At 41.2% G+C, this 17298-nt stretch overlaps 1 protein-coding gene across 1 annotated transcript; it reads left to right on the top strand.

Moving 5' to 3' along the window:
- Positions 1–35: 35 nt before the first annotated feature.
- LOC135649722 (uncharacterized) lies at positions 36–14921 on the top strand. Its single transcript, XM_065168426.1, has 8 exons — positions 36–950; positions 1937–2013; positions 2572–2740; positions 4738–4826; positions 12794–12958; positions 13124–13201; positions 14007–14110; positions 14562–14921. The coding sequence occupies exons 1-8, from the start codon at positions 287–289 to the stop codon at positions 14665–14667; spliced, it is 1452 nt and encodes a 483-aa protein (XP_065024498.1). The 5' UTR covers positions 36–286; the 3' UTR covers positions 14668–14921.
- The last annotated feature ends 2377 nt before the right edge of the window (positions 14922–17298 follow it).

The raw sequence follows: 17298 nt of genomic DNA, 5'->3' as shown, positions 1-17298 counted from the left end.
CAAGCCAATAAAAGAGGAGAGGAGAGATGGACACCAGACTTCTATTCCATTCCCATTCAAAGCCGGCATGTAGAAAGAATTCCATGTTCTGTTTACACGCTTTCGATTAGGGTTAGGGTTCTCCAAGAATTCCACCGGGTTGATCGATTCCGTCCTCTTCTTCTCCAATTCGCCCATCGATTTCACAGGGCACCCACCCGACCACCTACCATTCATCCGATTCCTCTTCCGTCTCCGCTGTTTCTTGCGGAGTTCCCTAGTTCTTCTTGGTTTGATTCGGGCGGCGATGATGGAGACCTCAGGCGCAAGCTCCGATCCCTACAGAAGCCAGGCCGGTGGCGGAGGCGGTTCGTCGAGGAGGTTCCGGATCCGGTTTTCGCCGTCCAATTTGATCCGGGCGCCGCTCTCGACGCTGTTGGAGTACTCCGGGATCTTGCGGACTCGGGCGGGCCACTCGGAGGGCGAGATCATGGTCGGTGAGTCCATGCGCGACCATGGCCCTGGTCGGATTGGGGAGTCGTCTCTCCCTGGCGTCGGTGGAAGCGGCAGCGGGGAGGTGGCTATAAGGATAATTGGGGTCGGGGATCACGAGGGTTCAAGGGTGGGGCCGAGCCCGATGCAGCCCTTGGCTGTTGGGCCATGCCGGGAGGGGAACCCTGGTGGTGCTGGTGTATCGAGCGAGTTGCTTGGCACTTTGCCTGAAAGGCATGGAAGAGATGGAGGGAGCGATATTGGCGTTGGGGAAATAGGACCTTCTTCTTCTTCTTTGCCGGCATCCATCTTGGGCGGCAGCGGTCAGAGCGCGGATGGTGAGGTGAACAATGCAGGTGGTAACGGCAGAGATTCAGCATACCAGAGATATGACATACAACAGGTTGCTAGGTGGATCGAGCAGGTACTGCCGTTCTCGTTGCTTCTATTGGTGGTGTTCATCAGACAGCATCTGCAAGGTATTTGTTTTTGGATTCTGCCCTTTAATATTTAGCTGTTATAATTTATTTGGTTCTAGATCTTAGAATGGAGTATTGACATGCCATTTTACATGAATATCGGGCTTCATTCTTTGAATATCTATCAGTATTGTCAGAGAATATACTTTCACCATTATTTTCTTTTTTACCTGAGACTATTTATTGTACATTCTCAAACAGCAATGGACTTATTGGTTCCTGAGTTTGAGAAGGTGCAAACAAATGTTTATCTAAATTCATTGATGTTGTCCAATGAGGAAATGTTTCAAGTTCATAGTTGCAATGATGTAGCTCCTTTTTCCACTTTCTGTACATATGTTTCTGTATCCATTCTCAACTTTGCAGTTGTTTAACCCTTAACTTTTATTGGCAAAGAATAACTCTCTCGAAGTGCTGAGGTTTTCAGCTGACTCTCAGTCAGCTATACATCTCATGCATGCTTTCTTTTCTAGGATAGAAATTAGATAGTCAAATATGTAGTTCAGAATTGTAGAAATGGGTTGTTGATCCAGTAACAATTCTTATTTTACTTGGGTGTGAATGATATCTTGGTCTAGGCCTTGGTTGGTGCATGCATCTTGTTACCATATGTTGCAAGTAAGCGTTCATGTAGATTCTGTTGTCCAGCATTCTCTTGTGTCATTTATTTTCTAATTGTAAACAAAACCTATCTATGGTACAGTATGTTACATGATGTTAGCTTAGTTAATTGCTCTCTTTATCCTTATTGATGAGCTTTTTTGACTGAACAGCTTCTCTATTGCGAATTAGGATGATGAAGCTCTCTTACTTTTTTTTATGCTCTAGCAATTTTCTGTGCTCTATATATAAGACTTTTAAATTAGCTGAAGAAGTTAACTATGTGTTGTTAGCACTTTTTTCTTCGCAACTGTTGCACGCAAAAGTGTATGTATTTTCTTTCCTCTTTCAACTTTGTTATGTATGGCTTTGAAAAAAATGTGCAGGTTTCTTTGTCACTATCTGGATTGCTGCAGTGATGTTTAAGTCAAATGATATTTTGAGAAAGCAAACTGCTTTAAAGGTTGGTATAGTTCTATTGTGGATCTTTTAAATTTGTTTAACCTTATGATGTGTGAAAATAATTTTGGACCTTTCTTCTTAATCATCACATATTTGTGGATATTAATGGAAGAAGTAGAAGTTTTATTGACAGAAACATGCAATCCATTCTTTTTAAATGTATTACGTCTAATGCTTCTCCGAGGAGAGTCTTATGGTGGTCCAATAATTGATTTATTTGGCATTTATTTTGCATTTATGTGCTGAACTATTTTCACACTACTGGAAAGAGGGACATAGAAGGGGTAGGAGTGGGACAGGTTTGAGCACTTAGATGGGTTCATTATAATTTAATTGGACTGCTACATAGTGTTCTGTTTCTTTGACCTGTGCCATTAGTTTTCTGTTATTATTTGGAGGTGTATGACTATCCTATCTGCTTAGCTTAGATTCTGAAGCTTTCCATCTTATATTATAAGACTGCTAACATTGGTCACTTATTTCTCCATGAAGTGTTATTTCTTAGAACCATGATCATCATTATGATTTGTATTTCTGACAATTTCATTGATCATTGCAGGGAGAGCGAAAAATATCTGTACTTGTTGGAATTACACTAGTTTTCATGATTCATGTGTTTGGAGTCTACTGGTGGTACAGGAATGAGGGCCTTCTGTACCCACTGGTCATGCTTCCTCCTAAAGAAGTACCTCCATTTTGGCATGCCATATTTATTATTATGGTTAATGGTATTTTACTCTGATGGTCACTGTCATCTTTGGTTGTTATGTCTTTTATGCACCTTAACTTTTGCATCTGTTTATTATTATACTATGCTATAGCTTAATTTTCTCATAGTGATTAACCTTCCAACTGATTTTTCACAATGCTATATTTCATGCTCTTTATCTAGCTTCGATCTTTAGCTTGACTTATTTGAAATCAGTTTTTGTTGTTGTGTTCATTAGCAATTTGTTCCTAAGACAATTGACATCAGGTTAATCATTAGTTATTGAGGACACTTCATGTTTTTGTCTTGTGATGAAGGTGGCAGTAAGAGAAGGGGCTTAGGTTGAAATGATGACGAAGGAAAGAGAGGGGGTGGGGAGGGGATTAAGATCGACATAGCGGTTTCTCAGTTTATAAATTGATTTCCACAGTCGTAGTGTCTGTATAAAAAGGAAAATCCAATGCACAAGGATATGGCATCTGGGGAGGGTCAATGTACATAACCTTACGCTTACAAATAGACTTGTTGTTTTCCTTAGTCAAAGCCTGGTTGTTCAGATTGCAGGATCATAAAACTAATCCGTACTAGCTAAAGTGACTGGGATCTCTAGTTGGATTGGATCATGGCTTTTTAGGGTATTCTGATGTTATGATATGCTGATCTGTCTTTCTGCTTATAAAGCAAAGTAAGAGACTTGTTGATTCATTTCATGCTTATATGACATCAGAGTTCAACAATTTATGGCATTACCACAAGCAATCACTATGAAAATGTTTATAGATTCTTGCACCATGCTATCTCCATCTATCACTAGATTTTTTTTTCCCCCCAAAAATGGATCCTTCAGTGGAGATCTACTGATACCTTGGTTAGAATAGGTGTGACACTTGGGATTAGTGCAGCGAGAGAGGCAGAGAAACATCTAAGAGAAGTTTATTAGTAAGGATAAATTTGATGGCTATTATTTTGACTAGCAATGCTGCATTCAAAGAAGCTTAATAGAGTGAAAAGATCCACGCAGCCGGCCACTAGTACACGAAACCTTTCAATAAGAAGTTATTAATGGATCAATAATAGGTTATAAATTTTTTATGCTACTCTATACACACTTTCTTAATGAATAAACACTGCTTTTCTCTGATTTTAAAAGTTTGGGATCAAAGTTTATGCTACATAACTTGACTGAAAATAATCAAATCTTATTTATTTTTAAGTTGTCAAATTATTACTAGAAACTGTACTTACAAAAAAAAAAAAGAAAAGAAATTTGCTTGCAACTGTTGCTGTTTGTAGAATTGTCATTCTTGGTATTACCATTTTGGACGAACTTTATGTCCTCAAAAGAATGAAAATTTATCCGAAAAGATTTAGGAGCATTTCCAATGCAAGTTGAATGTAGTGGTTCATGCAACTTATGAAGAGAAGCAAGGTGCAAGAAGATATCACCTCATATCTTATTTCGTGCCATGCCACTATACAGTTGTTTGCTTGTGTAGACATCTGTATCAAATAATTATTTACTTCCAACCTACTCAGGCTCTTCCCACACCCTATAGGGCAGGAATCTTATGTGCTGGGCCCCTTCTCTAACAATTCTCCAATGGTTTCTGTTGATTTTGATATTCAGAAAAATACAAGCATATGAAAATTTTAAAATAAGAGCTATAAAGTTATAAAAGGCTACCTACTGAATAGAAGATAATAAGCCTTTTTTAAAAATATTTTTATTACTGCTCCCCTTAGTGGAGACCCAGAGGTCTCATTCAGGTATTGAAGGATAATTACATTTCTGTAATTGGTGTTCTTTTTTGTAAGATATATCACCTTGTAATTTGTACTTAAAGTGGCGGCAGTAGTTAGATGTTTAACATCTTTTAGTATCAATAATTTAGAACTGCTCAGAAATTAGATTTTCTTAAGTTTATTGCATTCTTGTCATAAATTCCTTTGGAACTGTCTTAATGAAATCATTGTGTTATATGAATCACAGCTCATAACTGATTTTATTGTTATCAGATACATTGGTGCGCCAGGCTGCTATGGTGGTCAAGTGTGTGCTCTTGATGTATTACAAAAATAGTAGGGGCCGTAAATATCGTAAGCAGGTACTCAACCTTTTCTTTCACATTTATGATTTATGTTTGTAGAAATATTATTTCTAGTTGCTTTTTTATTGTTAGCTTATGACATAGGTCTCCTATGTATAGTTTCTGAGCTCGGACAGGGCAACAACATCTAATGACAATCGGTATTTAGTACTTTTAGATAGGAAAGTTAATTGATCGAAACATTGTTCAGAGAGTCGAACAAGGATAGCTATGGTGAAGAAGGGCATTGAATATGGTTTTTGATCATCATGTCTCTCCTAAGTGAAAAGAAGAATTCTATAAGACAGTTGTAAGTCCAATTATACTTAATAGAACTCTAGGTAGCTAGAAAACAACATATTCAAAATTGTTTTGTGTATTCAAGACGAGGATGTAGATGGATGTATGACATTGTTATAGAATAAAAAGTAATCCTTTTACCGGCCTAACAACGAACCGACACATGACCGATCCTTTTTGAGTGGCCCTGTTTGATACAACCTTTTTTTGTTTCTAATTTAGGGTTAAACCCCCCACCCCTCCCCTCTTTTTCCTCTCTCTCTCTCTCTCTCTCTCTCTCTCTCTCAAATCTCTCTAATACCTCACACCACCTTATCTCCCTCACCTCTTGATGCCCTTCGCCATTGACATGCAGCCCGTTGCTTTCTTTGCTTGCAGCAAGCTACCATTCAACTGCTCACCCTATCACGGACTTAGCTGGAGTTGCCTAAGTCGTGAGGTACCCTTGCGGCAAAGTTACAAACTTTACTAAAGTTGCCTAAGTCGTGAAGCACCTTTGCGCTAACTCCTCGGACTTAGCTGAGATTGCTTAAGTCATGAGGTGCTCTTGCGACATATGCGTCCGCAAAGGTTCAGCTTAGTTGCAACCTCGTACAAGTCCCGAAGGATTTGTAAAACAGAAAGTTGATTAGATTGAAAATGAGTGATGAATAAGTCCCGACGTCTCACGAAGAGGGAAGCTTTACAAGCAATTCAACGAGCACCTTGAATGTAAGAGAGAAAATAGAGGAAGGAGAAAACAAGGACTTTAGAAGGTAGGACGAACAATTGCAAGTCCATAAACAACTGCTCACCGGGTGTCGGGCGCGAAGGCAAGTTTCCGTCAAGTTAACGTGCGAACTTGTGAAGATTGTTCAACACCTGACGATATACCGAAGCCCCATCCAGCCCTGTGCCACATGGAGGGTTCCAGGGTTTTGAGATGGTTGATGCTTCGCGTGCAGCTGCTGTTTGCAGAAAACAAGCCGTGACACGCGAAAACGAAGCCATTTTGGGGCAGTTCGGCCCGGCGTGGCGAGCGGTCGCACTGCAGCGCTGCGAACTATCGTTGCTTATATTTTCCAAACAAAAACACACAAAACCAAGACAAAATATGTTGCCATGTCTCTGTATAAGCATGTAAAAGCGACGAACGGTTCGTTGAATGAAGTTGTTGCGGGTGCGCGACGATCGTTCGTGACATTCTCCCCCACTTAAACTATTGATGCCTTCGTCGACCCTTGTTGGTAGTTGTTGACGATTGCTTCTTCATGCCGTAGGGCATCTTCGGGTTCCCAACTATCTTCGGTTCGAGGAAGCTTTCGTCACTTAACCAAGTACTCGGTCTGCTCTGCTCCATTAGGGGGCTTTATCTCGCGATCCGCTAAAATGGTTTCAACTCGCTTCTCATAGGAAGCTCTTGTGGGGGGTAGCCGAGTTGGAACACTTCAGGAAACATCTTGTGGATCTGAGTGGCAGGCTTTCAAGTTGCTGGCGTGAAAAACATTGTGAATTTTGAGCCACGTCGGCAGCGGTAACTTATAGGAGATTTTGCTCACCCTACTAATAATTGGGAGGGCCATTCATACTTGCACACCAATCCTTTATATGCTTTGTGCCTAAAGAATTGGAGTGATACTGGTTGGAGCTTCACCATCACCAAATCGTCGACTTTGAGCTATTGTGGTCGCCTTCCCAAGTTTGCCTACTTCTACATCTTTTTGGTCGCCTTCTCCAAGTAAGCCTACGTAATATCTGCATTTCCATGTTATTCTTTTGCAAAGTGATATGCTAACGGACTACTCCCAGTATACCTGATTGCCAAGGTGTGAGGAGTTGACGGTTGTTGTCTTGTAATGATCTCGAATGGGCTCTTGTTGAATGCAGAGCTCCGTCGCAAATTGTAGGAGAATTGGGTTATGTCTAACAACTTCACCCAATCTCATTCGTTGGCACTCACGTAGTGCCGAAGATATTGCTCAAGGAGTGAGTTTATCCTTTCGGTTTGGCCATCCGTCTGGGGTGGAGGCTTGTGGAGAAGTATAACTTAGACTCCAACAATTTGAATAGTTTGGTCCAGAATCGTCCCAGGAACCGAGCGTCTTGATCACTGATGATATTGTGCGGGATCCCCCAATACTTTACCACATTCTTCATCATTAGCTTGGCCACCTGGTCTGCTGAACAGTGTAGAGGTGTAGCAATGAAAGTTGCATACTTTGAAAATCGATCGACCACCACAAGTGTCGATCCGAGTCCCCCTACTGCTGGCAAGCTTGATATGAAGTCCAACGAAATGCTCTCCCACGACCTTTCTGGTATGGGCAATGGCTCCAAAAGTCTTACTGACATCCGCTGCTCCACCTTATCTTGTTGGCAAGTAAGGCACGTTCGAACATATTCTTCCACATCATTCCCCATCTTCAGCCAGTAGAAGGCCCTCTCCATGAGAGCCAATGTTCGGTGAATGCCTGGATGTCTTGCCCAAATGGAATCGTGACACTCTCAAGAATTCGCGCCTTAAATTGTCCACTCGAGGACCATAAACCCTATTCCCTTTGGTGTAGACGAGTCCCTCTTGGATCCTAATTCGTCGTGCCTTGCGTTCTTTGATTAGTTGCATCAGGATCACTGTACAGTCCATCCCTGATTCTGGAAAGGAAGTTGGAGTGCAGTTGACTTGCTTAGCCTCCGCATTCCAATTGTATGGCATTCACCCGCTCCACTTTTCGGCTCAGCGCATCGGCCATGACATTTGCTCTTCCGGGCTTGTACTCCATTGTCATATCAAATTCGGCCAGGAAATCCTGCTATTGTGCTTGCTTCGAGGAGAGTTTCTTTTGAGTTTGGAAGTAACTCAAAGCAATGTTGTCCGTCCTGAGCACAAATCGTGATCCGAGAAGGTAGTGCCGACAAACTCGTAGATAGTGGACCAACGTTGTCATCTCCTTCTCGTGCATCGGATACCGCCGCTCGGTCTCATTGAAGTTGTGGCTCTCGTAGGCCACCGGGTGACCCTCCTACATGAGTACTCCCCCAATAGCGAAATCCGAAGCATTTGTATGGACTTCGAAGGTCTCCCCATAATCTGACAATTTGAGCACCGGTTCTTCCAACACAGCAACCTTTAGATCTTGGAATGCAGCTTCACATTTGTCAGACCATCTCCAAGGCCGCTCCTTCAGCAACTCCATTAGTGGGGTTGCACGCTTCGAATACCCAACTATGAAGCGCTGATAGTAGTTTGACGAAACCAAGGAAGGATCTCAGCTCCGGCACCTTCTTTGGAGTTTGTCATTTCGCAACAGCTTGCACCAAGTAGACGACCACAAACTTATCCAAATACTCCTTGAATAGTTGGTTCATAATAGTGCAGAATGTGGTCGGAGCGTTGGTTAAGCTGAAAGGCATCACCAAGAACTCAAACGCTTCGTACCTAGTCACGCAAGTAGTCTTCGCTTCGTCTCTTTTAGCAATGCGCACCTATCAATACCCTGACCGAAGGTCGAGTATGGAGAAATGCTTTGCTTTGCCCAATTGGTCGAACAAGTCCGCGATGAGCGGGATGGGATACTTGTTCTTCACTATCACCTTGTTGAGGGCTCAATAATCGACGCATGGTCGGAGGCTCATATCTTGTTTCTTTTGGAACAGAATTGGACTCTGAATGGTGCTTTAGAACTGCGGATAAGACCATCGCTTAGTAGTTCATCTAATTGCTTTCTGAGCTCTGCTAACTCTGGAGGGGACATGCGGTAGGGTAGTTTCGTTGGAGGCTTCACTCCCGGCTCCAGCTCGATATGATGATCCATGCCTCTGCGTGGTGGCAGAGTTTTCGGCAACTCAGGTGGCGTAATATCTGTGAACTCCTTCAGAACATTTGCCACCACAACAGGTTCATGAATGGCCTTCCCGTCGAGGGGCTCTAGCTTCACAGTAGCTATGAATGTTAATTCGTCTTTTCGTCTCCCTTTCTTTAGTTGTAATGACGATATCTGTTGGGGATCCTTGGTTCCTCTTCGAGAGACGGGAACCACACAGGGGTCGTCATCTCCTATAATACATAGGGAGTTTAGGAATGACATTGGTACCAACTTAGTCGTGTGCATGAACTCCATTCCAAGGATCACTTGGAAGTCGTCCAATGGCACCGCCATCATGTTTGTGCTCTCGCTCCATTTTTCGATCTTGATGGGGACTCCCTTTCCCAGCCCGTAGACCCGCTTGGCCTCCGAGTTCACTGCCTTCATCTGACTTGGGTTCTTCTCCAAGATTAGCCCAAGTCGCTTTGCTTCTTGAACGCCAATAAAGTTATGGGTAGTGCTCGTGTCCATCATTGCACGAGTTGTTTGGCCATTGAGCTTAATGTCCATGTACATCAGCTCGTTACTCCCTGCTTTCAATGGTTGTGCCTTCATTTTCTCCCCCACTTGCATTCAACAAATGCATTGCTCCCATTCGGGGACCTTGCGACTCCTCGTCGTCGTTGCTGGATTCTGAACTACTTGAACTGAGGGCGACGGCCTTGCCCTTGTTTGATTTGGGAGGATGGATTGAAGCTGTTAAGGCATTGAGTTCCTGTTTCTATGGGCACTCCCTCATCATATGCGACCCTCCGCACAAAAAGCATCTGCCAGGTTTTGGGGCATTGCTTTTCGAGCTTGGCCCTTTGTGTGAACTCTTTTTCCTTCGCCCTCGGGCTTCTTCCCTCGAGAATATTTTGGATGATGGTTTCCTGAAGATTGTTTCCTTTTACCTGAGTCCTCCGAGGAAACAAAATCGATGAGCCTTTCTGTGACCGCGATTGCCCCGATTACATTGGTGACATTCCTTCGATGCAGTTCCTGCTGAGCTCATGGTTTAAGGCTATCGAGGAAGCTGAACAACTTATCCTTCTCGGACATGTCCTGTATGTCCAGCATCAGTGCAAAAAATTGTTTCACATAGTCTTGGATGGAAGTATTTTGGCGGAGTTGTCTCAATTTCCTCCTTGTGACGAACTCTGTGTTCTCGGGTAGGAACTGAGTTCTCAACTCCCGCAAGTCCTCCCATGTGTTCACTCGACACCGACCTTGTTGGATCTCCTCCCAATGAGTTCGCCACCAAAGTTTACATCCCCATTTAGATACATGGTTTCTATTTAAACTTTGGTATCTTCATAATCGGGCCTTGTAGCTCGAAAGTACTGTTTCATGTCAAACAAGAAATTCTCCAGCTCCTTTGCGTCCCTAGCACCTCCATAGCAATGAGGCTCAGGTGCCTTCAAGTTTTGTAGCGACACAACGCCGGTGTTGCTCCCTCCCGCATTTAGTGCCCTTGTGAGCGATGGAACTCTGGAAGTGAGTTCCGTCATGACTTCGTGCAAATGTTGCACGGAGTCTTTGGTATCGTTCGCTAGTTGATCGACTAGGGCCTCAACCTTGTCGATTCGGAGTTAGCTTCTTCTTGCGAGTTCTCTACCCCAAGAAGCCTTCGTTGGTCTTGGTAGAGTTCCTCCAAGTTCGCTTCAAGAACATCTAGGCGGGTTTCTGCCGCTGTGAGTCTCTCCTTATGGCTCTTTTTCCCGGTTGGCACTCTAGATTGCGCCTCCTCCGCTCGCAGAGAGTAGCCAACTTCTTGCTCATCATGTTCACTGCTATGATCCTCCAAAGCGGTTCCACCAGCATGAGAGCGAGTTTGCACTTGCAGCCCACCTACGGTTGCTTGGGGCAATGGTCCGGCTTGCCCCGCCTTGCTCGATTCGCCACGATGCTTTGCCATGGCGAGATTGCGAAGTTTCTTTGCTATTTGCTCGAATTGCTTGCCTGCTCTGATACCACAATGTCACGGACTTAGCTGGAATTGCTTAAGTTGTGAGACACCCTTGCGGCAAAGTCACAAACTTAGCTGAAGTTGTCTAAATCGTGAAGCACCCTTGCGCCAACTCGGACATAGCTGGGATTGCCTAAGTCATGAGGTGCCCTTGCGACATATGCGTCCGCAAAGGTTCAGCTTAGTTGTAACCTCGTACAGGTCCCGAAGGACTTGTAAAACAAAAAGTTGATTAGATTGAAAATGAGCGATGGACAAGTCCCGACGTCTCGCAAAGAGGGAAGCTTTACAAGCAATTTAGCGAGCACCTTGAGTGCAAGAGAGAAAACAAAGGAAGGAGAAAATAAGAACTTTAGAAGGTAGAACGAACAGTTGCAAGTCCTCAAACAACTGCTCATCGGGTGCCAGGCGCGAAGGCAAGTTCCCGTTAAGTTAACGTGCGAACTTGTGAAGATTGTTCAACGCTCGACGATATACCAGCCCCATCCAGCCCTGTGCCACATGGGGGGTTCCAAGGTGTTGAGATGACTGACGTTTCGCGTGCATCTGCAGTTTGCAGAAATCAGGCCGTGGCACGCGAAAACGGAGTCATTTTGGGGTAGTTCGGCTCGACGCGGTGAGTGACCGCACTGCAGCACTGCGAACTGTCGTTGCTTACATTTTCCAAGCAAAAACACACAAAACCAAAGCAAAACATGCTACCATGCCTCCGTACAAGCATGCAAAAGCGAAAAACGGTTCGTTGAACGAAGTTGTTGCAGGTGCGCGACGATCGTTCGTGACAGCCTGGTACTTATCCTCTTCTCCACTATCTCTTCCTTTTTCTTCTCCTCCTCCCTCTCTCCCTCTTCCTCCTCCTCCCCTTTGCCTCCAACTTCCTTCTCTGTACTGCCCATCATATACCTGTGTACCATTTGTTGGTATGCTGGTATGTGCTAGGCCCATACCAGTCTGGTCAGCAACTGGTATGAATCCATTATCTGATATTTTAAACCATGGTTACCACTTTATATTCCAGTTTACTTTTTCTGATCTAATAATAAAAGTGAATCAAGTGATTGGACATGCAGCCAAATGGAGTCCTAGATTCTTTTATTCCTTTTATCTTTTCACAAATGTATAAGATAGTGTTACAGCTTATAGGCCATCCATTTGTGTCAGGTCGACAAAATAGATACCTAGATATAAGCCTGAATGTGAAGTAAAATAAGACAAAAACATGTTGCACTGCACCCATGCTTGACCTTTGTGATAATTGGAAACAAGCAGATGAAAATAAAAATGACCTGGAGACATTTAGCAAATCAAAGTGTGATATGCCTTACACTGAATGAATCACATTATGTGTGGTTAATAGGATTCCCAATTGGATCCTATTGGGGATCCCCAATAGCTGGAGACGAGAGATTCATATGAGAACTAAGTAAATGAGCCTCTGCTTGAGCTTCCAAAGATACAGGTGTCTGAACAGTGTTTTGATCCCATCAAAGTCTGCATTGAACCCCTTCAAGCTAATGGGTGTAAACAAATAGCGCATCCCTCCACTAAAATAGGTTGGATTTTCTGTATGCGGAATCTGTGCAGGGTGGGTGCTCTATTCAATAATACAGGATGGCATTTACATATATGTTCACTGAATATTTCCTTGCATCTGATTTGTGAATTAAATTTAAGAAATAACCACCACTTAATTTTAAACTAATGTGCAAGCGACTAGAAAGATGTAAAAATGACATTGCTTCTGCAAAATGGAAAGTCAGTAGTTATTCTAGCTTCTATTTGGGGCTTATATCTGTTTTTAATAAATACCTTTTTAACTTATTGTTTTCTTTTTAAAAAGTTGTATCAATTTTTGAAGAAGGCATATTTATTAGTATTTTTCTTTACATTATTAGGGTCAAATGCTAACTCTTATAGAGTATTTCTTGCTGCTGTACCGTGCCTTGTTGCCGACACCTGTTTGGTACCGATTCTTCCTAAACAAAGAATATGGAAGCCTCTTTTCTTCTCTGACTACAGGACTATACCTTACCTTTAAGCTGACTTCAGTTGTGGAGAAGGTATGATGGCATTCCACCGCTTTATATGATATTAACTTTTGAGTTTATGTTTGTTTTGTTTTTGATGTTGGAAGAGTCAAGCAAGCCCTCAAAATTTCAGCATCCACAGGTTTTACTTTTTTAAAAGATGTGGTTTGAACCTTTGATTTTCAAATTTGATTCTAGGTTCAATCCTTTGTTGCTGCATTGAAGGCACTATCACGGAAAGAAGTACTTTATGGCTCCTATGCAACAATGGAACAGGTCTCAGTTCTTTCCCACCATTAACAAACCTTGTTATTGGATTGTTGGCTTAAGGAACTAATTCTGATAAGATGCTTCACAAAAGCTATCATTTACTGGTGGAAACAAACTCTAAATCTCAGCTCTAATTTAATAACATTAGGTCATTGTGATTGTTTGTTTTATTAGCCCTTTGGCCATCTATCATTGATCGTAGAGCTAGCACTAGGTCTTTCTTTCGATATGATTTTGAACCACTATGTTGTGATAGCTGACTAGTGATATATATGTTGCCGACATTAAGCCACAGCCTTCGCCATGTGCTATTCTCTGGTAGTTGGTTCACTTTCTGTAAACTACCATTTTAAAACTTTTTATAATGGTTTTATCTATCTTGTCTATTTAGTTATGAAATAGTTATCTATCATGTATAGATATTCTTTTAAATGAATTCCATGCATCTTTCTAATATAAAAAGTTGAATTCTATTAACATCAAGAACTCTGCAATAATTGAAGCCATTTTACAAGGTGAGTAGGCCAAGCTTATAGCTCTCCACAAGATTGCAGCATCTGTTGGGTTGTTGGATTGCACCAAAGAAGGAATGTTATGAATTTAAGATTTGCATTATGATGACACTGGAAAATGTTGCAACACTTGTCATCAAAATATAATCCGAAATAACCTGCAAATTTTAATCATCTTGTTTCTTGTTTGTGGTTTTTTATTATGTTACTTGTGCAAGATGAGGGATAACCTGTTTGTATCAGTTAGGCAAGAAAATAAGGATATTACTATGCACTCACAGGTTATGGAACTTATGCAGGTAATTGCTGCTGGCGATTTGTGTGCTATTTGCCAGGAGAAGATGCATGCTCCTATCCTACTCAGCTGTAAACACATCTTCTGCGAGGACTGCGTCTCTGAATGGTAAATGTCTATTCCCTTCGTCAGTTTACGTCTGCAGTCAGTTTCTGGAAGAGAGGAGTTCCTCTTAGATTCTTAAACTAAACAAATTTTTTGAAGCCAAATTACAAACACCAACACCCATCACTGTATGCCTCTTAATCCAGTCTGCAGCCGCATTACCGGTTTCTTTGAGGTAGACCTAATAGTTAGTCTGATACGGATGCCACCTAAGCTGTGCTAGAAGCTTTTCCTATATATTTCAGTGGCCTAAATAAAGAACAGACAGTATTGGTGCTTGTTTGTTTTTTTTTTGCTATTAACATAGTGGAGAAAAATTTCAAGCTTCTGGTACTTGTGCCTAGTTTAGCACTGTTTAAACATGTTCCCAGTTATATTTTATTATACATACAATCATGCACATGCAGTAGTCAGATTCTGAGAGTTAAAAAGACCCATCCTTGTATCTTTTCAGGTTTGAGAGAGAAAGGACATGCCCGTTGTGTAGAGCATTGGTGAAACCAGCAGACCTTAGGTCATTCGGCGATGGTTCCACGAGCTTATTTTTCCAGCTGTTCTGATTTGTACAATAGCAAAAACCTATTTGATGCCGAATTATGCTCAGGAATTAGAAGCTAGGCCTTCGATGTTGTACGTGCCAACCTCCTTGGTATTCGGCCACGTGTTCTTGAGAACCACAAAAATTTGATGAGGAAGCTGTTTGTCCACACTCCCGTGTCCTCCTATCTACATAGGGGAGGGTCCTCTCCTCGTATTCGGAACCTCCATGTATTAACTTTGGTAGTGAATGGTACATGGATTCAAGTTTTCTTTAGAGTCTCTGCCTTTGCTGATCCACTCTAGTCCGTAACATGTAAATAATCAAATCATATAAGTGTACGCTCGCATCTCATTTGGAGTCATGTAAGCCTCAGTGTGAGTTGGTTGCTATCTACGATCTTTCATGGAGAATTCTCATTGCCCAACGAAGTCTCCAAGCGAAGTCAAATCTGTAAAAAAACAGAAAGGATTGTATCGGTTGTAAAAAAACAGAAAAAAAAAATGGATTGGTCCAGCAATCGACACAATGAAATGGTGTGCAGATACATGTATAAATTGCAAGTGTTGTAGATGGAAAAACTTAGCGAAAACGGACGTGATTTATTTGACAAAATTAAGTCTGGATGAATCGAGTTGAGCCACTAGCTTACGACGCTGCCAGGTGGTGGCAAACTATCCGTCGAAACTTGAACGAGGATCCCCTCCAACGCATGTTGGAAGCTGAATCCTCCGATCTCGCTTGTTGACGGTGCATCCTTTCCCTCCCTACGTCTCAGTCGAGGGGGTAGAATTGGAGAGGATCCCACCGGCCATTGGATTCAGGAGGCTGCGGTTGTGGGCGGCCCACCTTCTTGGGCGTTGACGATCGGGTTATGATTGGGTAATGTTTTTGTGGCGGGCACCCGCGAATTTTACGGCGACGGGGTATTTGAATCAAAACATATACCCATATTATATCTAGAATGTTTTAACTAAGTTGGGTAGATATCCGGACTTCTAATAACAAAGACCTAAGGATAATACCGCCTTCATTACTTTCTTTTGCAAAACCTAAAAGTAAAAAAAATAAAAGCTACAAATGAATTAGATTAAAATCAAACTTTGACAAATATATTTTAACTGCATTATAATTTATAATTATTTTTTTGGATAATTTTATCTAGAAAAGTAGCTCTTAATCAGTTTTTATATGATAGCACCTTGTCTTTTTAAATCTTGTAAGGGAGGGGAAATATTTGTTGGATCGATATATGATAGTCTAGTAAGCATAAGGGACAAGACTTATCTCCTTTGTTCGCTCGTATGGACATAAGTTCAAGAGAGGTTATTACAAGTGACATCCTTTTATTGTTTACATAGACAAGAGCCTATCAAGGATAGTTAGAGCTATCACCTCATACAATATTCATAGAACATTCTCTCTCATTTTATGCACTATAAAATATTATTTTTCTTATAATAATAGAGGTCAATTAGTTTTTTACCGCTTCCACCTTATTGCACCTTACCTCGGAGGTTAATTTAGGCTTCTGAGGGATCGACATGAGAAACCCACACTCAACCTCGATCCTCACGAAGATAATTTACTAAAGTGCGTGAGCACACATATTTTGACATCGAGAGACCTCTAATGACACTTCATCGTTCTTGTACATGGTTGAACCATATCGGGCTAACTAGGAACGTTACTGATTCTTCCCCTAACACTCCTAAAATAACAAAAGAACATATATGTCCTTGTTATTTAAGAATTATTACATGATTTATATAAGTCCTTTGGGCTTTGTTATAAATCATTGTTCAAAGTCCCTAAAATCATCTAAAAATATAAAAAGTAAATTGTATCACTAGTTTTATCTATATTAAAAGATTAAGGTGAGCTGAACAATTATGTTGCATTCATAAATGAATTTTGTTATATTTTATTACAAAATAAAAATAAAAAAGATATCAAATTTGACTTAAAAACTTTTAAAATAATCTAAAAATAGAACCTCTGATGGAAATCATTATATACATAATATTTGTATGCTATGTTGAAGAATTACAGTGACTTAGATAAAATTTATGATATTATAATCATAAGTGAACTATTTTGCACTCCATTGCAAAATCAAGTGATCGTTGAAGGAAAAAATATGATATAAATAGTCAGTTCATTAATTCTGTTTATTTTTTATTTTATTTTATTTTTGTGGCTTCACTCTTATTGGTATCCATTTAATAGAGTCAAATTAACATTACTAGATATATTAAAAAAATAAAACTGCACTTTAAACATTTAATTATTTTTAAATTTTAACTCAAATTTAAAGTCACAAAAAAATGAAAGTATTAATTTATGAGGCATATATGTGCAACGTATTGGATAAATTTTCCTAAAAAATATTAAATTTTTACTTTTTCCTGCAAAGCATCCTCCTTTTGCTTCGTTCCTAAGCATTCCTTATTTTCTAAAAGATGGGATTACACCTCATCCCATCGATCGTCACCTTCATCTCTCAGACATCGTTTTTACCCTTGCTCTCCTTTGTTGCCCTTGAGCATGCCCTCGCACCTTATCCGAGAGAGGAATCTTGGAACTATGGCCATCTCCTTACCTTTGGCCTCGTCTCCCACCTCACTTAAATACTATTAAGTAATGATGAACC

The sequence above is a fragment of the Musa acuminata genome, chromosome BXJ3-9 (assembly GCF_036884655.1).
Source record: "Musa acuminata AAA Group cultivar baxijiao chromosome BXJ3-9, Cavendish_Baxijiao_AAA, whole genome shotgun sequence".
Taxonomy (NCBI): domain Eukaryota; kingdom Viridiplantae; phylum Streptophyta; class Magnoliopsida; order Zingiberales; family Musaceae; genus Musa; species Musa acuminata.
The sequence above is the reverse complement of the archived record's forward strand: the minus strand, read 5'-3'. Positions and strand labels throughout refer to the sequence as shown.

Bases quoted from the DNA above. Each gene is read 5' to 3' on its own strand.
- LOC135649722 (XM_065168426.1), top strand. From the start codon at position 287: ATGATGGAGACCTCAGGCGCAAGCTCCGATCCCTACAGAAGCCAGGCC. The intron at 2,741-4,737 runs GTATTTTACTCT...TATTGTTATCAG, and splicing joins ATTTATTATTATGGTTAATG to ATACATTGGTGCGCCAGGCT. The intron at 12,959-13,123 runs GTATGATGGCAT...ATTTGATTCTAG, and splicing joins TGACTTCAGTTGTGGAGAAG to GTTCAATCCTTTGTTGCTGC.